Here is a 27126-nt window from a genome sequence, read left to right as displayed (position 1 = left end):
TGACAATTTTGGGGTGGCCATCTCAGTCTCCTGACCTCAATATCATTGAGCCACTCTGGGGAGATCTCAAGTTGGAGGCTTTTTGCCAAGAGGAATGGGCAGCTTTACCATCTGAGAAGATAAAGAGCCTCATCCACAAATACCACAAAAGCTGTCATTGATGGTAATGGGGCAATACACGGTATTAAGAACTGGGGTATGTAAACACAGTGGATTGATAATAAATGGCTTCAGCCAAACACGAACCATGAGTGAAAGAAAAGTTTTTGTGTTATCATTCATATTCTCTGAAAAATTATAAATTCTGCCAGGGTATGTAAACTTATGAGCACAACTGTATATTTACCAAAAAACGCCTAGAAGTGCTGTACAGTAACACTTCATAACTAGCATTTTTAAAGAATAAGCACATTCTGAAAGGCACCCACACGCATCAAACCGCCTTAGATTTCCTGCACGAAAAATCGCTTTGGTTCCGTGCGGAACGATTTTAGGTGTGAACTTAGGCTGGCGGGTGCGATTGTGTCCGAATCACATGCCTTTTCCCCACTACTTGTGTGCGTGTGCGCGCATATATAGAAGGGAAGGGGGCCATCTAGTAGCCATGTCTTGGTCTGCCAATGATAGCAAATCAGGGCCGCTGGAGGTACTCACAGGGATGGAGAAGTCCTGGGACCGCCATGGGTATAGGCTATAGGTAAGTGATATCAGGGGGAGGACTACCTCTACCTCTTCTCCAGCCCTGTGAGCACCTCCAGCAGCCTCAGCAGACCGGGACACCTATGTAGATTGTTTTTCATGTGGCCAGATATTTACTATTAGCCAGATTCACAAAGAGTTAGGCCAGCTTATCAGTAGATAAGCCGACCCAACTCTGAATCTAAGCCGACTTATGTTTAAGTGTATTCTCTAACAGAGATACACTTAAACATATCTAAGATAGGATGGCGCAAGCCGTCCTATCTTAGATTGCAATGTTTTGGCTTACCGCTAGGTGGCGCTTACATTGCGGCCGGCCTAGATTATGTAAATAAGGGGATACGCCGATTCACGAACGTACGCCGGGCCTACACCGTCGCATTACATCGTTTCTGTAAGGGTTACGTCGCCTAAAGTTATTCCACCTATGAGGTGGAACAACAATGTTAAGTATGGCTGCCGTTCCCGCCGCGAGGTTCGAATTTTTTGCGTCGTTTGCGTAAGTCGTCCGCGAATCGGGATTTACGTCGTTTACGTCCGTGTCGAAATCAATAGGCCCGTACGGCGTACTTAGCCGCAATGCGCACTGGGAAATGTAGTCGCCCGGCGCATGCGCAGTACACAAAAACGTAAAAAAACATGAGGTCAAGCCATTTCCATACCACACGCCCCCCTCCTAGTCATTTGAATTAGGCGCGCTTACGCCCGCTCGTTTTAGGCTACGCCGCCGAAAATTAACAGGTAAGTGGTTTGAGAATCACTACTAACCTAAATAATTTACGGCGGTGTAGCCTAAAAAGACTAGGCTAGGCCGTCCTAATTTTAGGCCATTGTGTGTGAATCTACCCATATGTGTTCTAACATTTTTTTTTTTTTTTTTAACTGCCTTCTAGGTGGTGCTTTAATCCCTTTCTATACACACACAGGAATTGCACCGCTTTCCTGTTCAAATCGCATGAGATTCTTTGCAGTGTGATTTGCACCCATTCGATTTGTATTGATGCAATAATCAGGAATCGGTGGGACCGGCTCCTAATCATGTGACCACTGTGACAGCCAATCACAGTGGTCATGCAATCCTTCCCACCCCTCCCCCAGGCTTACAGACCTCATTAAAGGGACGCTGAGGCTGGGCGTGAAGGGAATAATGTATATCTGAATCTAAGAACAAAAACTGAATGTAAGGCAGCTTACCATTCCTTAGGCTGCATTCACACCTGAGCGTTTTGTTGCCTGAAGCGCGACGCTCCAAAACGCTAGAGGGGAAAAAATACATTATTCCCTATGGAGATGGTTCACATCTCCACTCCAAAATGCCTGACGCCGAATGACTGAAGCTCAAACAAGTTCCGGACCCGCGAATCGGGCGGTTTGGGCGTTTTTGAGCGTTTCTATTTCCCATAGAAAGTAATGGAAACGCTCGATTCAAGCGACTAGCGCGACAACGAGCGTTTGCTACGGGCGTTTTGACGCTTTAATCAATAGAACATTTCACCCAGGCAGAAGATAAAAAAAAAAATCTACCAACATAGCAACAAGTGATGAAAAGATGATAATTTATCCTATTGGCTAAAATAAAAAACGTCGAAGTACAAAAATGTCGGACGACGCTGTATGCAAACGCGCAAATACGCATGAATACGCGCGACAAAACGACCAAACAAGCTACGCTCAGGTGTGAATGCAGCCTTATACTGGTGGGTGGGGGGCCAATTTGGTAACTAAAATAGCTCTTAAAATTTGAGGGGAAAAAAAAACATTAATGGAATAATGAGAGATCTAAGCAGCTTAGAAATAAGAAAGTGTTTTCCGTTTAGACAGACGTTCCTCTGTGGAAGATGTTTGTGGCTGAACACGTTCCCCCAGACATGATGCAATGTGTACAGTTATTTCTTCATATCCATCGGGTGAGGAGTCTATGGCATGAATCTGATCCCTCGTCACATCACCGTCTTCAATGGAAGTGAAATGATACCGACTCATATTGGCTTGTATAAGCAATGAGCAGATCCTGCTTTTATACTCTGCAGAAGTACAGTCATGTGAAAAAGTAAGTGTACCCCATGTAAACTGTTGACTTGGGCCTTATTCACACATGTGTTTGGGGGTCAACCATTCCTCATCAAATCCTACATTTGGGGTCAACCAGTCCTCATGTCACACCTACATTTGGGGTCAACCAGTCCTCATTTCACCCCTACATTTGGGGTCAACCGGTCTTCATTTCACACCTAAATTTGGGGTCAACCGGTCCTCATACATTTGGGGTCAACCAGTCCTCATGTCACACCTACATTTGGGTCAACCTGTCCTCATTTCACACCTACATTTGGGGTCAACCAGTCCTAATTTCACACCTACATTTGGGGTCAACCAGTCCTCATGTCACACCTACATTTGGGGTCAACCTGTCCTCATTTCACACCTACATTTGGGGTCAACCAGTCCTAATTTCACACCTACATTTGGGGTCAACCAGTCCTCATGTCACACCTACATTTGGGGTCAACCAGTCCTCATTTCACACCTACATTTGGGGTCAACCAGTCCTCATGTCACACCTACATTTGGGTCAACCAGTCCTCATTTCACACCTACATTTGGGGTCAACCAGTCCTCATTTCACACCTACATTTGGGGTCAACCAGTCCTCATGTCACACCTACATTTGGGTCAACCTGTCCTCATTTCACACCTACATTTGGGGTCAACCAGTCCTAATTTCACACCTACATTTGGGGTCAACCAGTCCTCATGTCACACCTACATTTGGGGTCAACCAGTCCTAATTTCACACCTACATTTGGGGTCAACCAGTCCTCATGTCACACCTACATTTGGGTCAACCAGTCCTCATTTCACACCTACATTTGGGGTCAACCAGTCCTCATTTCACACCTACATTTGGGGTCAACCAGTCCTCATGTCACACATACATTTGGGGTCAACCAGTCCTCATGTCACACCTACATTTGGGGTCAACCAGTCCTCATTTCACACCTACATTTGGGGTCAACCAGTCCTCATGTCACACCTACATTTGGGTCAACCAGTCCTCATGTCACACCTACATTTGGGGTCAACCAGTCCTCATTTCACACCTACATTTGGGGTCAACCAGTCCTCATGTCACACCTACATTTGGGTCAACCAGTCCTCATTTCACACCTACATTTGGGGTCAACCAGTCCTCATTTCACACCTACATTTGGGGTCAACCAGTCCTCATGTCACACCTACATTTGGGTCAACCTGTCCTCATTTCACACCTACATTTGGGGTCAACCAGTCCTAATTTCACACCTACATTTGGGGTCAACCAGTCCTCATGTCACACCTACATTTGGGGTCAACCAGTCCTAATTTCACACCTACATTTGGGGTCAACCAGTCCTCATGTCACACCTACATTTGGGTCAACCAGTCCTCATTTCACACCTACATTTGGGGTCAACCAGTCCTCATTTCACACCTACATTTGGGGTCAACCAGTCCTCATGTCACACATACATTTGGGGTCAACCAGTCCTCATGTCACACCTACATTTGGGGTCAACCAGTCCTCATTTCACACCTACATTTGGGGTCAACCAGTCCTCATGTCACACCTACATTTGGGTCAACCAGTCCTCATGTCACACCTACATTTGGGGTCAACCAGTCCTCATTTCACACCTACATTTGGGGTCAACCAGTCCTCATTTCACACCTACATTTGGGGTCAACCAGTCCTCATGTCACATACATTTGGGGTCAACCAGTCCTCATTTCACACCTACATTTGGGTCAACCGGTCCTCATTTCACACCTACATTTGGGGTCAACCAGTCCTCATGTCACACCTACATTTGGGTCAACCTGTCCTCATTTCACACCTACATTTGGGGTCAACCAGTCCTAATTTCACACCTACATTTGGGGTCAACCAGTCCTCATGTCACACCTACATTTGGGGTCAACCAGTCCTAATTTCACACCTACATTTGGGGTCAACCAGTCCTCATGTCACACCTACATTTGGGTCAACCAGTCCTCATTTCACACCTACATTTGGGGTCAACCAGTCCTCATTTCACACCTACATTTGGGGTCAACCAGTCCTCATGTCACACATACATTTGGGGTCAACCGGTCCTCATTTCACACCTACATTTGGGTCAACCGGTCCTCATTTCACACCTACATTTGGGGTCAACCAGTCCTCATGTGAGGCCGCTTACCAGAGGGCAAGCAAACTGTGTGTTTGGCTATAGCCCAGCCACGGCCTTTGATTCACAGGATCCCGGGGGAGAAGCAGCTCTCAGGAACTCAGCATGCAACACTCTCCAAAATGCCCAGTAATGAAATGAGAAAAGAGGTGCACCATAGCGTAATTCCGTTACATAAAAAACATTTATTAAAAGTACGAGTGGAATGTACTCACAAACATTGCAGTAAAAAGAGCGTATAAAATCAGAGAAATGCCGGCCGGCAAGTACAAGGAGCCCTTCCTCCTTAGCGTGGTGACGTCACTGCGCGTCCTCCCAGGCAGGTTTCGTCATCAAAAATGACGTTCTCAATGGGGGAACCAAAATCACAGAAAAAAAATGTTCAGGTCTCAAGGAAACCGTGTGGCCCTTACAAAAAAAAACTTCAGTCACCTCTCCAGGTCCCCAAGCCCACTCTTTCTGGTGACTCTCAATCTCACCGATCTAAAACAAAGCTTCTACCTCCACTTGTATGGGAGGCATGTTTACTTTTAGGGCTTGTTTACATTACTTTTCAGGGGGTGTTTGACAGGTGGTAAGGTGGCCTATATAATTAAAAAGAAAAACGGTTGGGGGGGCCAAAAATGCAGCTCAAGCGCACGTCTTTACTGCCCACAATTGCGAGTGTAAACCTAGCCGTATAGTATAAGCATCGTAAACTAATAGTTAATTAAAAGGTTATCAAAATGCATTTTTGCCATGCATTGGCCACGCAGTGATGGCAGGTGTGCATACGGTGAAATGCGCCCCCTTACCATGAACAGGGACCATGTGATTTGCACAAATATATATATAGTGCCTCCAACAATGGCTTCAGCTCATGGCTACCACCCTAGGTCAAACGTTCAGATCACAAATCTATGCAATGATGGTGTACTAGAATTATCCATTGCTGATATATGTACATCGTCTGATCTTATGCTTGTCTGCCTTTGAAAATAGGAATTGCTCACAGTAAAATTATTATGGGATGACGACATCAGTTGCTAAGCAACTCAGCACCTATTCATTGTTAGAAAGAAGAGGCAGGGTCATCCTTTCCCGATGTTTCTACAGCAAGGCTGCCTAGCAGAAAAGCAGTCCTGTGCATGTTTAGTGCGGTGCAATTTTAGGCTCCATAGACTATAAAAATCGCATTACAATCGCAGCTGTCAAGCACAAATCTCACTGCAAATTGACATTCCAAACCTCATGAAAAATCGCACCGCATCAGTGCAAACCTAGACTGCATTCTTTTTTGTTTCAGAGGTGAGCTACATTTGCAGGAATAAGCAGTCTCAAATGGGGTCCCCATCTGTCCGTTTTTAGCAGACCAGATCGGATGCATAGCGGGTGTCCGCTAGGGCAGGGTGATTTTGGGCAAAAAAAAAAAAAAAACACTTGATTCACGGTTCAAATCCATTTTTTTTCCTGATGGACACCGCCCCGGCAGGAGTTTAGGCGAGGCAGCGGCTTCGGCCTAGTCCACCGCGATCCTGGGAAAAGGCCGCGGACTAGGCCGAAGCCTCGCCTGAAAAATCCTGCCCGCAGCTTGCTGCGATCCTGGGAAGAGGCCGCGGCTTCGGCCTAGTCCGCGGCGTCCGGCCCCGTGGCCTTTTCCCAGTATCGCGGCGAGCTCCGGGCAGGATTTTTTAGGCGAGGCCGCGGCTTCGGCCTAGTCCGCAGAGCGCCGGTCCTATGAAAAAAATAAAATATCGAAAAAAATCGATTCGGTCAAAATCTGATTCAGATTTTAAATCGATTTTTTCCCCAGATCTAGTGTCCGCTGACATCCACTGCTCTATAAAGAACAATGGGTGGTCCCATCAGATCCGCTGCTCCATAGAGAACAATGGGTGGTCCGATCGGGTCCACTGACATCCGCTGCTCCATAGAGAACGAGTGGTCCGATCTTGCCTGCTGACATCTGCTGCTCCATAGAGAACAATGAGTAGTCTGATCGGGCCTGCTGACATCCACTGCTCCATAGAGAACAATGGGTGGTCAGATCAGATCCACTGACATCTGTGTTGTTCTTTCCAACACCCCTTCTCAACAGCATGTGCTTTGTCACATTACATTCAGCTTCCTCTGGATATACAGGGAGTGCAGAATTATTAGGCAAGTTGTATTTTTGAGGATTAATTTTATTATTGAACAACAACCATGTTCTCAATGAACCCAAAAAAACTCATTAATATCAAAGCTGAATATTTTTGGAAGTAGTTTTTAGTTTGTTTTTAGTTTTAGCTATTTTAGGGGGATATCTGTGTGTGCAGGTGACTATTACTGTGCATAATTATTAGGCAACTTAACAAAAAAACAAATATATACCCATTTCAATTATTTATTTTTACCGGTGAAACCAATATAACATCTCAACATTCACAAATATACATTTCTGACATTCAAAAACAAAACAAAAACAAATCAGTGACCAATATAGCCACCTTTCTTTGCAAGGACACTCAAAAGCCTGCCATCCATGGATTCTGTCAGTGTTTTGATCTGTTCACCATCAACATTGCGTGCAGCAGCAACCACAGCCTCCCAGACACTGTTCAGAGAGGTGTACTGTTTTCCCTCCTTGTAAATCTCACATTTGATGATGGACCACAGGTTCTCAATGGGGTTCAGATCAGGTGAACAAGGAGGCCATGTCATTAGTTTTTCTTCTTTTATACCCTTTTTTGCCAGCCACGCTGTGGAGTACTTGGACGCGTGTGATGGAGCATTGTCCTGCATGAAAATCATGTTTTTCTTGAAGGATGCAGACTTCTTCCTGTACCACTGCTTGAAGAAGGTGTCTTCCAGAAACTGGCAGTAGGACTGGGAGTTGAGCTTGACTCCATTCTCAACCCGAAAAGGCCCCACAAGCTCATCTTTGATGATACCAGCCCAAACCAGTACTCCACCTCCACCTTGCTGGCGTCTGAGTCGGACTGGAGCTCTCTGCCCTTTACCAATCCAGCCACGGGCCCATCCATCTGGCCCATCAAGACTCACTCTCATTTCATCAGTCCATAAAACCTTAGAAAAATCAGTCTTGAGATATTTCTTGGCCCAGTCTTGACGTTTCAGCTTGTGTGTCTTGTTCAGTGGTGGTCGTCTTTCAGCCTTTCTTACCTTGGCCATGTCTCTGAGTATTGCACACCTTGTGCTTTTGGGCACTCCAGTGATGTTGCAGCTCTGAAATATGGCCAAACTGGTGGCAAGTGGCATCTTGGCAGCTGCACGCTTGACTTTTCTCAGTTTATGGGCAGTTATTTTGCGCCTTGGTTTTTCCACACGCTTCTTGCGACCCTGTTGACTATTTTGAACGAAACGCTTGATTGTTCGATGATCACGCTTCAGAAGCTTTGCAATTTTAAGAGTGCTGCATCCCTCTGCAAGATATCTCACTATTTTTGACTTTTCTGAGCCTGTCAAGTCCTTCTTTTGACCCATTTTGCCAAAGGAAAGGAAGTTGACTAATAATTATGCACACCTGATATAGGGTGTTGATGTCATTAGACCACACCCCTTCTCATTACAGAGATGCACATCACCTAATATGCTTAATTGGTAGTAGGCTTTCGAGCCTATACAGCTTGGAGTAAGACAACATGCATAAAGAGGATGATGTGGTCAAAATACTCATTTGCCTAATAATTCTGCACTCCCTGTATACTCAGCCAACAATCTTCTGCTCCATAGAGAACAATGGGTGGTCCGACCGGGTCTGCTGACATCCGCTGCTCCATAGAGAACAAAGAGTGGTCCGATCGGATCCACGGATATCCGCTGCTCTATAGAGAACAATTGTTGTTCCAATCAGATCCACTGACATCTGTGTTGTTCTTTCCAACACCCCTTCTCAACAGCATGTTCTTTGTCACATTACATTCAGCTTCTTCTGGATATACACTCAGCCAACAATCTTCTGCTCCATATACAACAATGGGTGGTCCGACCGGGTCTGCTGACACCCGCTGCTCCATAGCGAACAAAGAGTGGTCAGATCAGATCCACTGACATCTGTGTTGTTCTTTCCAACACCCCTTCTCAACAGCATGTGCTTTGTCACATTACATTCAGCTTCTTCTGGATATACACTCAGCCAACAATCTTCTGCTCCATAGAGAACAATGGGTGGTCCGACCAGGTCTGCTGACATCCGCTGCTCCATAGAGAACAAAGAGTGGTCCGATCGGGTCCACTGACATCTTCTGCTCCATAGAGAACAATTGTTGGTCCAATCAGATCCACTGACATCTGTGTTGTTCTTTCCAACACCCCTTCTTAACAGCATGTGCTTTGTCGAATTACACTCAGCTTCTTCTGGATATACACTCAGCCAACAATCTGCTGCTCCATAGAGAACAATGGGTGGTCCGATCGGGCCTGCTGACATCAACTGCTCCATAGAGAACACTGGGTGGTCCAATCTGGCACCTGGTATGAAAGGGGCCAAATTGAAGCCAAAATCCAGCTAACATTTTTTAAAACAGTTACAGCAACAGTTTTTTTCTTTTTGGGATAAAGATTTTACATACATAAATAAAAGCACCCCTATCAGAGAAATGCTTTCTTTGCTTTTAATACCCCTTTAAATTTTCCCCTTGTTATGTATTACACATGTATATTCTGCTGAGGATTCAAGATGTCATTTGTGATAGGCTACTTCATTCACATGAAAGGTGAAGCTGCACTTTGTTTTCTTCCAATACAGCTGAATAGGATTGTCTAGGGAGTGAAGGCTGATGCAAGCACATTGGCAATTAGCATTTGTTTCTAGAAATGTACCGTATTTATCGGCGTATACCGCGCACTTTTTTGCCCTGAAAATCAGGGCAAAATCGTGGGTGCGCGGTATACGCCGATACCCGCTTTCCTGCGCCGAGTTTGAATACTGCGCCAACATATACCGAGCGCAGTACACTCGTGTATTGTCGGGCAGTCTCGGCTCCTCCCGCGCTCACGTCCTGGACGTACAGGACGTCAGCGCGGGTAGCCGAGCATTGCCGACAATACACGAGTGTACTGCGCTCTGTATATGTCGGCGCAGTATTCAAACTCGGCGCGGGAAACGAGCGGGGAGGACGCGAGGATGCCGCAGAAGGACGCCGGACCCGACGAAGAGGACACCCGAAGCGGCAGACGGACGCCGGACCCGACGAGGCCGCCGATGGATGCCGCGCAAGACACCAAAACTGTAAGTATAAAAAACTTTTTTTCCACAGGATTCGGGGCAACTTTAGGGGTGCGCGGTATACGCGGGAGCGCGTTATACCGCGATAAATACGGTAACTCTTCTGGAGGCTGAAAACTATAAAGATTTACAACGAATCATTCGAGTTTCCATTATTTCTTATGGGGAAATTCGCTTTGATATAAGAGTGCTTTGGATTACAAGCATGTTTCCGGGAACGAATTATGCTCGCAATCCAAGGTTTTACTGTACGATATTTGTTATCTCAGCAATGTCAACTGCTGTAAAAATGGTTATGAATCCTGCTGACACTTTTATTGGGATTTTTCTAAATACTGTACATAGGATTAACATGAATATCTAAGATCAATGAGCTTCAAATGCAAACCAGGCAACAATGTAACCGCGCTAATCTTGGAAAGTCCACTCAATATACCTTCAGGGCCGCTATACACCGTTCGATTTTCTCAGGCGGTTCTCATGAGTTTGCCAACATCTCATTGTTCAGCCAATAGTTTTCCCAACCAGCTAATTTGGTTGGGGGGGTCGTAAAAAAAATTTAATTTCTGCCTGGGAGCCACAGATGTACATACAGCCATCCATAGAAATCAATGACTGTATGTAGTACTTATGTAAACATACACATGCGCATGGTAGAGTTTCCACCTCATCCCTTTAGCCCCCGTCCACGATTTGGCATGCCATTTGATATGATCGCAAATCATGCCAAATCGGCGGCTACTAAAGAAGTCCCGAACCCTTTTGTAATATTGCACCAAACCGACCCTGTGGTTTGGCATTTACAAGGCTTTCCAGAATGATGGCAGCCTCTGGTCACATGATTCTGTGCTTTACCGTCTCCCTCTGCTGTGGTCCCAGTAAGTAGGCAGACTTTGGGACGCATTGGGGTTTCATAGGCTCAGAGTGGGATTTTAGAATAGATCGGCAGCTACAGGGAATTAGCTTAACCGCTTAACGACGGCCGCATGTATATGTACGTCCACAGAATGGCACGTACAGGCATATGGGCGTACATGTACATCCCTGCCTTTCCGCGGGTCGGGGGTCCGATCGGGATCCCCCCCCCCCCCGTACATGCGGCGGTCGGAAATCGTCGGGGAGCGATCCGGGAAGAGGGCGCGGCTATTCGTTTATAGCCGCCCCCTCGCAATCGGTCCCCGGAGCTGAAGAACGGGGAGAGCCGTATGTAAACACGGCTTCCCCGTGCTTCACTGTGGCAGCGCATCGATCGTGTCATCCCTTTTATAGGGAGACTCGATCGATGACGTCACACCTACAGCCACACCCCCCTACAGTTGTAAACACACACTAGGTGAACCCTAACTCCTACAGTGCCCCCTGTGGTTAACTCCCAAACTGCAACTGTCATTTTCACAATAAACAATGCAATTTAAATGCATTTTTTGCTGTGAAAATGACAATGGTCCCAAAAATGTGTCAAAATTGTCCGAAGTGTCCGCCATAATGTCGCAGTCATGAAAAAAAAAAAAAAAAAAAAAAAAAAAAATCGCTGATCGCCGCCATTAGTAGTAAAAAAAAAATAATAATAAAAATGCAATAAAACTATCCCCTATTCTGTAAACGCTATAAATTTTGCGCAAACCAATCGATCTACATATTTTTGGGGGAAAAAAATCCCATTAAGCGTATAAGAATACGTATCGGCCTAAACTGAGGAAAAAAAAAATTTATATATGTTTTTGGGGGATATTTATTATAGCAAAAAGTAAAAAATATTGCATTTTTTTCAAAATTGTCGCTCTATTTTTGTTTATAGCGCAAAAAATAAAAACCGCAGAGGTGATCAAATACCACCAAAAGAAGGCTCTATTTGTGGGGAAAAAAAAGGACGCCAATTTTGTTTGGGAGCCACGTCGCACGACCACGCAATTGTCTGTTAAAGCGACGCAGTGCCGAATCGCAAAACCTGGCCATTTAGCTGCCTAAAGGTCCGGGGCTTAAGTGGTTAAAAAGCGCGTTGTGGTGTGAAAGATGATTGGCAGAAAGTAAATTAGAGGCACTCGGCAGATCGGCTCTGCCGCCGCAGTTTTGTATTTGTGTGACGCGTACCTTTAGGAATATAGTGGAATGTTTATTTTGTATGTGAAAAGTCAATATGCTTCTGAAAACAAACCCGCGGTTCACACTCTGTACACAGCAAAGGACTATTAAGCTCCATCCCCTTATTATATTATTATCATAGGCTCGTATTAGACAACAGTGACCCTGTGACCTATAGGATTGTGTCACACTGACCGCTCACTAGATGTAATTACATAGAGCAGGGCAAAGGCCAACAATGATGTGCAGGGGAGTCATCCGTACCAGCTTTTCCCCCCAATGCATCCAGTGTTATCGAGGACTTACACTCACAATCATAGGCGGTCGCCTAAGGCCTTGCACCCACAGGGGCCTCGCGGCCGCCTAACTTACCCAATGCCTTACCCCAGTTTTGAGGGACAGGGGACGTCCCTAACAACCAGTGAATATCGGTGACACCACCCCTCGTGACGTCAATGACCCAGTATGCCCTCAGTCAATGATATCACAAGGGGGCGGGTTCAGCAGGTGACATCACCGGGTGGCCCCCCAACCCCTTAGGTATTAAAGAGCAGGATCTGGGTCCACCTTGTTAAAGTGGGCTTCCAGATTCCGATAAGCCCCCTGCCCTCAGACCCCCACAATCACCGGCCAGGGTTGTGGGGAAGAGGCTCTTGTCCTCATATTATTTTTCCCCCATCGTGGGTGTGAGTGGGCCCCATGTCAAGTTTTGCCTAAGGCCTCACAAAGCCTAGAGCCGCCTCTGCGCACAATACAATGTGATTGGACAATCGCCTTTAGATCTGCCAACAACTCTGTAGTGCCAGAGTCTGCCTGATTGGTTAGTAGAAGGAGATCCTCGTGTTACAAAGTTTTGTTATAAATACAAAAAGGTGATTTCAAAAGATTGTAGAGTTAGAAGGTAAATGTATATGGGGACCCTTAAAAGATTGACACTGTTATACAAGCTGTACACTCACCACTTTACATTGTAGAAAAGTGTCATCACATGAAAAGATAGAAGAAGATATTTACAAAAATGGGAGGGGGTGTACTTACTTTTGTGAGATACTGTATATGTATAAAAAGGAGATTCCTACTATACTTTATATTTTGTACCTCCTTCTATACCGTATTTCAGGCGTTTTAGCGCTAAAAATAGCGCGTAAACTGCCGGCAATGCGCCTCTGCAGAGGTGCATTGTGGGCGGTATTAACCCTTTTTTGACCGCTAGCGGGGGTTAAAACTGCACAGCTAGCGGCTAATTATCGCGGTAAATACGTTGGTATATCGGCGCTAAAAATCGCGCCGCTATACCGCCACCGCACCTCCGCTGCCCCGTGTGAAAGGGGCCTAATACTTAAAGTATAGAAGGAGGGATAGATATAAAAGTATAATATCTATACATCCTTCTATACTTTATATATCTATCTCTCCTTCTAGACTTTAGATCTATCCCTCCTTTGATACTGTATACTTTAAAAAGTATAGAAGGAGGGATAGATATAAAAGTGTAAAAGGAGGGATAGATATAAAAGTATAGAAGGAGGGATAGATATATAAAGTATAGAGGGAGATATAAATATATAAAGTATAGAAGGAGGGATAGATATATAAAGCATAGAAGGAGGGATAGATATATAAAGTATAGAAGGAGGGATAGATATATAAAGTATAGAAGGAGGGATAGATATATAAAGTATAGAAGGAGATATAAATATATAAAGTATAGAAGGAGGGATAGATATATAAAGCATAGAAGGAGGGATAGATATATAAAGTATAGAAGGAGGGATAGATATATACAGTATAGAAGGAGGGATAGATATAAATGTATAGGAGGAGGGATAGATATATAAAGTATAGAAGGAGGGATAGATATATAAAGTATAGAAGGAAGGATAGATATATAAAGTATAGAAGGAGGGATAGATATATACAGTATAGAAGGAGGGATAGATATATAAAGTATAGAAGGAGGGATAGATATATAAAGTATAGAAGGAGGGATAGATATATAAAGTATAGAAGGAGGGATATATATAAAGTATAGAAGGAGGGATAGATATATAAAGTATAGAAGGAGGGATATATATAAAGTATAGAAGGAGGGATAGATATATAAAGTATAGAAGGAGGGATAGATATATAAAGTATAGAAGGAGGGATATATATAAAGTATAGAAGGAGGGATAGATATATAAAGTATAGAAGGAGGGATAGATATATAAAGTATAGAAGGAGGGATATATATAAAGTATAGAAGGAGGGATAGATATATAAAGTATAGAAGGAGGGATAGATATATAAAGTATAGAAGGAGGGATAGATATATAAAGTATAGAAGGAGGGATAGATATATACAGTATAGAAGGAGGGATAGATATATACAGTATAGAAGGAGGGATAGATATAAATGTATAGGAGGAGGGATAGATATATAAAGTATAGAAGGAGGGATAGATATATAAAGTATAGAAGGAAGGATAGATATATAAAGTATAGAAGGAGGGATATATATAAAGTATAGAAGGAGGGATAGATATATAAAGTATAGAAGGAAGGATAGATATATAAAGTATAGAAGGAAGGATAGATATATAAAGTATAGAAGGAGGGATAGATATATAAAGTATAGAAGGAGGGATAGATATATAAAGTATAGAAGGAGGGATAGATATATAAAGTATAGAAGGAGGGATAGATATATAAAGTATAGAAGGAAGGATAGATATATAAAGTATAGAAGGAGGGATAGATATATAAAGTATAGAAGGAGGGATAGATATATAAAGCATAGAAGGAGGGATAGAGATATAAAGCATAGAAGGAGGGAAAGATATATAAAGCATAGAAGGAGGGATAGATATATAAAGTATAGAAGGAGGGATAGATATATAAAGTATAGAAGGAGGGATAGAGATATAAAGTATAGAAGGGATAGAGATATAAAGTATAGGAGGGATAGATATAGAGTATAGAAGGAGATATAAATATAAAATGTATAGAAGGAGGGATAGATATATAAAGTATAGAAGGAGGGATAGATATATAAAGTATAGAAGGAGGGATAGATATATAAAGCATAGAAGGAGGGATAGATATATAAAGTATAGAAGGAGGGATAGATATATAAAGTATAGAAGGAGGGATAGATATATAAAGTATAGAAGGAGGGATAGATATATAAAGTATAGAAGGAGGGATAGATATATAAAGTATAGAAGGAGGGATAGATATATACAGTATAGAAGGAGGGATAGATATATACAGTATAGAAGGAGGGATAGATATATAAAGTATAGAAGGAGGGATAGATATATAAAGTATAGAGGGAGATATAAATATATAAAGTATAGAAGGAGGGATAGATATATAAAGCATAGAAGGAGGGATAGATATATAAAGTATAGAAGGAGGGATAGATATATAAAGTATAGAAGGAGGGATAGATATATAAAGTATAGAAGGAGATATAAATATATAAAGTATAGAAGGAGGGATAGATATATAAAGCATAGAAGGAGGGATAGATATATAAAGTATAGAAGGAGGGATAGATATATACAGTATAGAAGGAGGGATAGATATAAATGTATAGGAGGAGGGATAGATATATAAAGTATAGAAGGAGGGATAGATATATAAAGTATAGAAGGAAGGATAGATATATAAAGTATAGAAGGAGGGATAGATATATACAGTATAGAAGGAGGGATAGATATATAAAGTATAGAAGGAGGGATAGATATATAAAGTATAGAAGGAGGGATAGATATATAAAGTATAGAAGGAGGGATAGATATATAAAGCATAGAAGGAGGGATAGATATATAAAGCATAGAAGGAGGGATAGATATATAAAGCATAGAAGGAGGGATAGATATATAAAGCATAGAAGGAGGGATAGATATATAAAGTATAGAAGGAGGGATAGATATATAAAGTATAGAAGGAGGGATAGATATATAAAGTATAGAAGGAGGGATAGATATATAAAGTATAGAAGGAGGGATATATATAAAGTATAGAAGGAGGGATAGATATATAAAGTATAGAATGAGATATAAATATATAAAAGTATAGAAGGAGGGATAGATATATAAAGTATAGAAGGAGGGATAGATATATAAAAGTATAGAAGGAGGGATAGATATATAAAGTATAGAAGGAGGGATAGATATATAAAGTATAGAAGGAGGGATAGATATATAAAGTATAGAAGGAGGGATAGATATAAAGTATAGAAGGAGGGATAGAGATATAAAAGTATAGAAGGAGGGATAGATATACAGTATAGAAGGAGGGATAGAGATATACAGTATAGAAGGAGGGATAGAGATATACAGTATAGAAGGAGGGATAGATATATACAGTATAGAAGGAGGGATAGATATATAAAGTATAGAAGGAGGGATAGATATAAAGTATAGAAGGAAGGATAGATATATAAAGTATAGAAGGAGGGATAGATATATAAAGTATAGAAGGAAGGATAGATATATAAAGTATAGAAGGAGGGATAGATATATAAAGTATAGAAGGAGGGATAGATATATAAAGCATAGAAGGAGGGATAGATATATAAAGTATAGAAGGAGGGATAGATATATACAGTATAGAAGGAGGGATAGATATATACAGTATAGAAGGAGGGATAGATATATAAAGTATAGAAGGAGGGATAGATATATAAAGTATAGAAGGAGGGATATATATAAAGTATAGAAGGAGGGATAGATATATAAAGTATAGAAGGAGGGATAGATATATAAAGTATAGAAGGAGGGATATATATATAAAGTATAGAAGGAGGGATAGATATATAAAGTATAGAAGGAGGGATATATATAAAGTATAGAAGGAGGGATAGATATATAAAGTATAGAAGGAGGGATAGATATATAAAGTATAGAAGGAGGGATATATATAAAGTATAGAAGGAGGGATAGATATATAAAGTATAGAAGGAGGGATAGATATATAAAGTATAGAAGGAGGGATAGATATATAAAGTATAGAAGGAGGGATAGATATATAAAGTATAGAAGGAGGGATAGATATATAAAGTATAGAAGGAGGGATAGATATATAAAGTATAGAAGGAGGGATAGATATATAAAGTATAGAAGGAGGGATAGATATATAAAGTATAGAAGGAGGGATAGATATATAAAGTATAGAAGGAGGGATAGATATATAAAGTATAGAAGGAGGGATAGATATATAAAGTATAGAAGGAGGGATAGATATATAAAGTATAGAAGGAGGGATAGATATATACAGTATAGAAGGAGGGATAGATATATAAAGTATAGAAGGAGATATAGATATAAAAGTATAAAGTCTAATCATCATCTAATAAAACAAGCAGTATGTTTTCCCCTTATAGTAAGATGAAGCAAACATATGGAGGGGGGAGGGGGAGGTGTAGTCAGGACCCCGATGTTGTACAGCCCCCCCTTGTTTCAGGACACCCCTCTCCATCTCCAGTAATTGGGGGACACACAGAGTGACGTCACTGGCGGACATGGGGGGGAGGAGGGGACACCCCGGTTCTATGTACACATCAGCCTGGGAAAAGCAATCACTCTTCTCCCCGCTGACACTCAGGCGGCTCCTCCGGTGTACACAGCGCCCTGTATATCGCCCCCTATAGGCGGAGCGGAGTTCTTACCCTGCAGAGGCTCTTCCTGCACACCGTGTCCTCCGTGCTGAGACATGTCTCCGCTCTCTTCTCCCGCCACACACCTCCTGTGCCGGTGCTACCGCAGCAGCTGGCTTTGTCACCGAGCTTGTTATTGTTATTGCTCTGAGCTCTGATGACGCCGCACACGTAGCCGCCATCTGATTGGCCGGCCGCACATCCCACCCACCGATCTGGACGGCAACGTCCCCAAGGAGGAGGAAGCGGCGCCTCCTATTGGTGGTCTCGGGTCTCCAGTAGTTGTGTAGTTGGATGTGATTGGCCGGTGCAGGGATCTGTCATCGGTCCCCCTGTCATTGCTCAGTCATCCCAGGACGTGTCCACTGATTCATATTCCCACTTCTTTCCAAATATAACCCCCGGATCTATTTATATCAGATGTGTATACAGAGGATCTCCCTTCAAGGGACTGTCCTTCCTCCCTCCTCTATCTGTCCCTATATTACTCTCATGTGCTGGATAGAAATAATAGTAAAACGTATTAACCACTTCAGCCCCGGAAAGGTTTTACCCCCTTAACCACTTGCTTACTGGGCACATAAACCCCCTTGGTGCCCAGGCGAATTTTCAGCTTTCGGCACTGCGTCGCTTTAACTGACATTTGCGCGGTCGTGCGACGTGGCTCCCAAACAAAATTGGCGTCCTTTTTTCCCCACAAATAGAGCTTTATTTTGGTGGTATTTGATCACCTCTGCGGTTTTTATTTTTTTGCGCTATAAACAAAAATAGAGCGACGATTTAAAAAATATATATATTTTTTACTTGTTGCTATAATAAATATCCCAATTTTTTATAAAAAAAACTATTTTTTTTCTCAGTTAAGGCCGATACGTATTTCTCGACGTATTTTTGTTAAAAAAAAAAAAAAAATCGCAATAAGCGACTGGTTTGCACAAAAGTTATAGCGCCTACAAAATGGGGAACAAAATTATGATTTTTTTTTATTATTTTTTTTTTACTACTAATGGCGGCGATCTGCAATTTTTATTGGGACTGCGATATTGCGGCGGACGTATCGGACACTTTTGACACAAATTTGGGACCATTCACATTTATACAGCGATCAGTGCTATAAAAATGCACTAATTACTGTATAAATGTGACTGGCAGGGAAGGGGTTAACACTAGGGGGTGAGGAAGGTGTTAAATGTATTCCCTGGGTGTGTTCTAACTGTGTGGGGGGAGGGGGGTGACTGGGGGAGGTGACCGATGCTGTGTCTCTATGTACAAGGGACACAGATCGGTCTCGTCTCCTCTGACAGCACGTGGAGCTCTGTGTTTACACACAGAGCTCCACATCCCTGGTGTGTTACCGACGATCGCGTGTACCCGGCGGACATCGCGGCCGCCAGGTACACGCATCAGCTCTTCAGCGATGCGCCGGGATAGTGTTTACCCACTGCGCGCCCCCCAGAGGCGCGCGCGGGTAATGCACTTTAAATGACGTCCAAAGATGTCCACCCGGCACTTCAGGTCCGCCCTGCAGACGTCTTTTGTCAATAGCGCGGATCTGAAGTGGTTAATGACCAGGCCATTTTTTTGCAACTGCGTCGCTTTAACTGACAATTGCGCGGTCGTGCGACGTGGCTCCCAAACAAAATTGGCGTCCTTTTCCCCCCACAAATAGAGCTTTATTTTGGTGGTATTTGATCACCTCTGCGGTTTTTATTTTTTCGCGCTATAAACAAAAAAAGAGCGACAATTTAAAAAAATAAAAAATAATATTTTTTGCTTTCTGCTATAATAAATATCCAATAAATAAAAAATAAAAAAATCGAATTTCTTCATCAATTTAGGCCAATATGTATCCCACTACCTATTTTTGGTAAAAACATTTTTTTATAGCGCCTACAAAATAGGGGGATAGATTTATGCCATTTTCTTTTTCACTAGTAATGGTGGCGATCTGCGATTTTTTTTTTAGCAGGACTGTGACATTGCGGCGGACAGATCGGACACTTTTTTGAGACCATTGACATTTATACATCGATCAGTGCTATAAAAATGCACTGGTTACTGTGTAAATTAGGGTGATCAGACATCCCTGGTTTCTGGGGACAGTCCCCGGATTGAGGACACTGTCCCCAGACCAAATCTGTCCCCGGATTTGAACAGGGGCTGGGGCAATTTCAAAGACAGTCAGTGTAGAGTAAAAACAAAAATCTGAATCACACACCTCCGCTCCATCACTCATACAAGCTTAAGGGGGGGGGGGTGTATTTTCCCCATTATCTGTGCCCATTTCTGATGATCATGTGCTGGTCGGAGTGGAGTGAATATTTCTTCAGCTTCGCGCGCATGTTCTTCAGCCTTGGCTCAAGTCCCGGCCAGCCACCGGCCTGCTTATCTCCTTACCTTCCCTGGCGGAGTGATCTTCCTCCGCTCCCCACCCAGTAGTAGCCGGGGGCCCGGAGAGTAAGACTTGACAGGTGGGCGACGGGCAGAGAGTCGCTGATTGGTGCCATTACCAGTAAAGAAAAAAATATGTCCCCGGATTTCATTAAAAAAATCTGGTCACCTTAGTGTAAATGTCACTGGCAGAGAAGGGGTTAACACTAGGGGACGATCAAGGGGTTAATTGTGTTCCCTAGGGTTTCTAACTGTGAGGGGATGGGACTGACTAGAGGAGGAGCCGGATCATAGGTGTACGCTCAGGATGTGCCTGGGCACGCCCCTAATCACCCCGTGTGGGGCAGATTCCTCCTGTTTAGACCCCTGATATTTCACCAAAGGCTCTTAAACAAAATTGTAAATAAATAAAAAAAAAGAATACAAAAATAAATTTGTAAAAAATAAAATAATAAAAATAAATAAAAACTAGTGACACTAAAATCTGTGCTGCTGACACTGTCAGTATATATACACATGCACACGCCGTTTTTGAGCTTCGGGGTGCACACCTATGAGCCAGATCATTGTTTATACTTAAGACAAGATTTTTAAATAAAATCCGGGGACATTTTTTTTTTTTTACTAGTAATGGCGGCAATCAGCGATTCTCTGCCCGTCGCCGCCGCTGCCTCCCACCTCACAGCCTGTGAAGTCTTACTCTCCGGGTCCCAGCTACTACTGGATGGGGAGCTGAGGAAGATCACTCCACCAGGGAAGGCAAGGAGATAAGCAGGCAGGTGGCTGGCCAGGAGCCAAGGCAGAAGAACATGCGAGCGGAGCTGAATGGGCATGCACCCCGAAACGGCAGAAATATTCCCTCCACTCCGACCAGCACATGATCATCAGAAAGGGGCACAGATAATGGGAAAATACAACCCCCCTATGCTAGTAGGAGTGGGGGGGGGGTGCAATTCACATTTTTTTTTTTCTGCACTGACTGTCTATGAAATTGCCCCAGCCCCCATTCAAATCCAATTCGGGGACAAACCCAGGGACAGACTTGGCCCGGGGACAGTGTGCTCAATCTGGGGACTGTTCCCCGGAAACCGGGAATGTCTGGTCACCCTAACTCAGGGGTCTCAAACTCAAATTACCTGAGGGCCACAGGGGGGCCGCATGCAAACTTTCAAACTTCAAAAACAACAGTACTGGTGTCAGCGAGCGCATTATTACCCCCAGCACTGGTGTCAGCGAACACATTATTACCACCTGCACTGGTGTCAGCGAGCGCATTATTACCACCTGCACTGGTGTAAGTCAGAGTTTGACAAATTTGCTTGGAATCTAGGAGCCAGCTAAAAAAGTCAGGAGCCAGAAAACGCGCCCCGTCCCGACGAGCTTGCGCGCAGAAGCGAACACATACGCGAGCAGCGCCCGCATATGTAAACGGTGTTCAAACCACACATGTGAGGTATCGCCGCAATAGGTAGAGCGAGAGCAATAATTCTAGCCCTAGACGTTCTCTGTAACTTAAAACATGCAACCTGTAGATTTTTTTAATCGTCGCCTATGAAGATTTTAAAGGGTAAAAAAGTTTGTCGGCATTTCACAAGCGGACGCAATTTTGAAGCGTGACATGTTGGGTATGAATTTACTCGGCGTAACATTATCTTTCATAATATAAAAAAAATGGGGATAACTTTACTGTTGTCTTATTTTTTAATTAAAAAAAGTGTAATTTTTTCACAAAAAAGTGTGCTTGTAAGACCGCTGCGCAAATACGGCATGACAGAAAGTATTGCAACGATCGCCATTTTATTCTCTAGGGTGTTAGGATAAAAAATATATATAATGTTTGGGGGTTCTAATTAGAGGGAAGGAGATGGCAGTGAAAATATTGTAAAATGACATTAGAATTGCTGTTTAACTTGTAATGCTTAACTTGTAATACCAACGGCCACCACCAGATGGCGCCAGCTCCCCCCACTTCCGCCCTGCCTGCGGGCCATTTATAACTGGAAATGGCCCGCGGGCCTGTACTTTGAGACCACTGCCCTAACTCAAGAGTAAGGATGAGCTCCACTGTGTTCGCACACTCCACGTGCAGAGCCCACCAGGAAGTCGGCACTTCGCTGCGCTAATCACAGGCAGTGAGACATTTCCTGATCTCTGCAGCCGAGCATCGGGACATTGGGGGTTATTTACGAAAGGCAAATCCACTTTGCACTACAAGTGCAAACTATAAGTGCAAAGTGAACTTGAAATTGCACTGAAAGTACACTTGGAAGTGCAGTCTCTGTAAATCTGAGGGGTAGATCTGAAATGAGGGGAAGCTCTGCTGATTTTATTATCCAATCATGTGCAAGCTAAAATCCTGTTTATTATTTTCCCTGCATGTCCCCCTTTGATCTACAGCGACTGCACTTCCAAGTGTACTTTCAGTGCAATTTCAAGTTCACTTTGCACTTATAGTTTGCACTTGTAGTGCAAAGTGGACTTTCCTTTAGTAAATAACCCCCAGTGTCTCACTGCCTGTGATTAGCACAGCGCAAGGGCCGACTTCCTGTGAACACGCCGGAGCTCATCCTTACTTAAGAGGAATGGACGATCTGTTTCTCCTGTCAGAACAGGGATTTGTGTGTTTGCACACACAAATTCCCATTCTGGCTCACGTCACGTGCCCGCAATCGCACCCGCCGGCCACTTGCAGCGGGCGGGGGCGCCCCTGCTATGGCTCTTAAAGGAGCCGCCGTACATATATGGCGATTCACGCAGGAGAGCCATCCTGCCGCCATATATGTACAGGAGCTGGTTGGGAAGTGGTTAACCACTTAAGGACCACCGCACGACTAAATACGTCGGCAGAATGGCAGTGACCCGGTCCTGTGCTCCGTAACCGCGCACACGGGACCCACGGACCCCGATCGCCATCGGTGTCCCGCGATCGGGTCACAGAGCTGAAGAACGAGGAGAGGTAAGTGTAAACAAACCTCTCCCCGTGCTTCCTATTGAGAGTGTCACTGATCGTCTGTTCCCTGTCATAGGGAACGACGATCCATGACGTCACACGCCCAGCCACGCCCTCCTACAGTAAGAAACACACATTAGGTCACACTTAACCCCTGTAGCGCCCCCTACAGGTTAACCCCTTCACTGCCAGTGTAATTTTCACAGTAATCCGTGCAATTTTATAGCACTGTGTGCTGTACAAATGACAATGGTCCCAAAATAGTGTCAAAAGTGTCCGATGTGTCCGCCATAATGTCGCAGTCTTAATAAAAATCGCTGATCGCCGCCATTACTAGTAAAAAATTAATTATTATTATAAATGCCATAAAACTATCCCCTATTTTGTAGACATTATGGCCCAGATTCACAAAGCACTTACGCCGACGTATAACAAGTTACGCCGACGTAAGTGCAAATGTGCGCCGTCCTATCTGTGCGCCAGACCCACAAACAGATATGCGCCTAAAGCCAGGCTACACCCCACCGACATATCTTGCTTACGCCAGCGTAGGGTGGACGCACATTTAGGCTGGGTGCATGGTGGCGCTCCCATTGATTAGCCATTCAAACATGCAAATGAGGGAAATACGGCGATTCACGAACCTGTGTGCGCCCGACGCAGGCTACGCGAGGTGTGCGTAAGTTGTACTTCCGGCGTAAAGTTATTCCCCATAAAGGAGGCTCAACCCAGCAACAGACATGCAAAGGTCTGCACCAGGGAACACAAGCCAACGTATTTTACGTTGGACGTTTGTCTGGCTGGGCGTAGGTTACGTTCACGCCGTACAAAGTGCTCCGGCGTAGTTTAGGCAGTTGTTCTGACGTGGTTGTGAGCAGGCGCAGGGGAATGCGTCCACGTCACGGCGCATGCGCAGTTCGTGATACGTACCTGTCTGGTGTTCGGCCCATCATTTGCATCGGATCACGCCTCATTTGCATGGGTTCACGCCCACTTCCACCTACGCCGACGTGCGCCTTCGAAACCAACGCCACGCTGGCGCAGCGTTGGGAGCACTGGCTTGCTGAATTCAATGCTTGCCTCTCCGTGCTACGCCGGCGTGGCATACGGCGTTTGCGCTACGACGGCGTAATGTGCGCCCACAGGGCCAGATTCTCATACATTAACGTTGCTCCTGGGCAGCGTAATGTATGTGCTGTACGCTACACCGCCGCAGGTTTACAGGTTTACATCCTGATTCTCAGAACACTTACCTGTAAACTTGCGGCGGTGTATCGTTAATTCGCTCGGCGCAAGCCCGCCCAATTCAAATGGGGCGGGCACCATTTAAATTAGGCGCGCTCCCGTGCCGAGCGTACTGCGCATGCTCCGTCGGGTAAATTACCCGACGTGCATTGCGCTAAATGACGTCGCCCCGACGTCATTTGCTTAGACGTTTACGTAAATGGCGTCCAGCGCCATTCACGGACGTCTTACGCAAACAACGTATTTTTTTTAAACTTCGACGCCATAGTTAACATTGGTTGCCCCTGCTAATAGCAGGGGCAACCTTACGCGTCGCGTACGCTACGGAAACAACGTAAATTCTCAGCGTCGGACGCGCGTAGGTTCGGGAATCTCGCGTACTTACCTCATTTGCATAGACGACTGGGAAAACGACGATGCGACACCTAGCGGCGGGAAAAAATAATACTTTTAAGATCTGACAGCGTAACAGCCTTACGCATGTCAGATCTAATGGGTATCTATGCGCAACTGATTCTAAGAATCAGTCGCATAGATACCCGGGGCCAGATGAGGAGTTACGACGGCGCTAATGGTGTTGCGCCGTCGTAACGCCTTTGAGAATCTGGCCCACAGTTTGTGAATCTGGGCCTATATCTTTTGCGTAATCCAATCAATAAACGCTTATTGCGATTTTCTTTACCAAAAAAATTTAGAAGAATACGTATCGTCCTAAACTGAGACAATGTTCTTATTTTTTTATATATTTTTGGGGGATATTTATTATGGCAAAAAGTAAAAAATATTAAATGTTTTCTAAAATGTCGCTCTATTTTTGTTTATAGCGCAAAAAAATAAAAACCGCAGAGGTGAAAAAATACCACCAAAAGAAAGCTCTATTTGTGGGGAAAAAAGGACGTCAGTTTTGTTTGGGAGCCGCGTCACAAGACAGGGCAATTGTCAGTTAAACTGAGGCAATGCCGAATCGCAAAAAGGGGCCTGGTCCTTTAGCTACAAAATGGTCCGGGGCTTAAGTGGTTAAATCATACTGCCTCTGTATCTCTAAAGTTCAGTAGGTACAAACTTTAACATCTTGCCGGCTCTGTCACACCAAAGTCCAACAGGTATTTTCCTCAGGTCTTGAAGGAACAACAACTTGTTTTCAGTTCTCAGGCACACAGTGAGGAACACCTTGTTTTTCCCTAGTCACTGATTTCAAGGACTAAAGACTTGAACTTGAAGTGTTGCAAACTTCGCACAGGCAACACAGAAACCTGAGACATGACTCAGCCTTTTCCAGGAGACTGAGGCTATTTTCCACACACATGAAGGACATGCTGAATTTTTTTTTTCTTCATAGCAACAGATCAGCATATTATTTTGTGCTTCTGTTCCGTTCCCGGGATAACAAACCAGTGCATCACTTTAACCACCTAAGGATCGGGCCTATTTTTCAAACGGGCTGTTGAATTTTTTTGCTAGAAAACCAAACGTAGAACCCCAAACATTATATATATATATTAGTGCTGTCAGTTAAACGCGCTATTAACGGCGCTAACGCAAACCCACGTTAACGCCGTCAATTTTTTTATCGCGCGATTAACGAGGCGGCGTTCGGGGGTTATACCGGGATGATGCCTGCAGCCGGTACCGTTGTTTAGAGCGGGCGATCGGCTATCCAAACATAACAACCGATGCGGCTAAAAGCCGCTCGGTTGTTATGCCGGAGGAGCGGGAGGGGACATCCCCCCCCCTCCCGCCGCCTTTCGCCGCTCTGACCGGGCCTCCCGTCCCACCGGGAGACCCGATCCTCCATCCGGCGCCTTCTGTGTCCAGGCGGAGACTGACACTAAGCCGTAAGCGGCTTTGATTCAGTCTCCGCATTGAAACCACGGAAGCGGCGTCATGACGTCACTTCCGGGTTTCTCGGCTGCCAATGGCGCCGGATTTAAAAAAAGTACACAGTATTCAGAATCGCCGTTTTCGGCGATCTGAATACTTTGAAGTGCAAAGGAGGGCTCGGAGGTCTTTTAGACCCCCGATCCCTCCATAAAGAATACCTGTCACCACCTATTGCTGTCACAAGGGATGTTTACATTCCTTGTGACAGCAATAAAAGTGATCAAAATGTAAAAAAATTAAAAAAACACAATTTAATATTATAAAAAAATAAAAAATAAATAAGAAAACAAAAAAAAAATTTTTGGCGCGATTAATCGTGAGTTAACTATGACATTAATGCGATAAATCGCGATTAAAAATTTTAATCGCTTGACAGCACTAATATATATATATATATATATATATATATATATATATATATATATATATATATATATATATATATATATATATTTTTTTTTTTTTCCCCTAAAGCCCTAGAGAATAAAATGGAGGTCGTTGCAATACTTTTTGTCACACCGTATTTGCTCAACGGTTTTACAAGCACACTTTTCGTGGAAAAAAAAACACTTTTTTTTAATTAAAAATTAAGGGGGTTATCCACAAAGCCGCGGCGCAACGTAACTTTTCGGATTTAAGTTACTCCGCCGCAAAATTCCCAAGTTAGGTGCCGATCCACAAAGCACTTACCTGGAATTTTGCGGCGCTGTAACTTAAATCCGTCCGGCGCAAGGCGTTCCTATTCAAATGGGCGAGTCCCATTTAAATTAGGCGCGCTCCCGCGCCGGACGTACTGCGCATGCTCCGTCGGGTAAAT

General features: G+C 43.8%; 1 protein-coding gene across 1 annotated transcript in view; it reads right to left on the bottom strand.

The window, feature by feature from the left end:
• BNIP3 (BCL2 interacting protein 3) overlaps positions 1 to 18032 on the bottom strand; it is a 54700-nt gene extending 36668 nt beyond the window's left edge. The window contains exon 1 of the mRNA XM_040361368.1: positions 17855 to 18032. Within this exon, the coding sequence (XP_040217302.1) occupies positions 17855 to 17900 (46 nt within the window). The 5' untranslated portion in view covers positions 17901 to 18032. The remainder of the gene's footprint in view (positions 1 to 17854) is intronic.
• Positions 18033 to 27126: the final 9094 nt, after the last annotated feature.

The sequence above is a fragment of the Rana temporaria genome, chromosome 8 (genome assembly GCF_905171775.1).
Source record: "Rana temporaria chromosome 8, aRanTem1.1, whole genome shotgun sequence".
In the NCBI taxonomy this organism is placed as follows: domain Eukaryota; kingdom Metazoa; phylum Chordata; class Amphibia; order Anura; family Ranidae; genus Rana; species Rana temporaria.
Note: the sequence above shows the minus strand (reverse complement) of the source record. Positions and strands in the feature narration are given on the sequence as shown.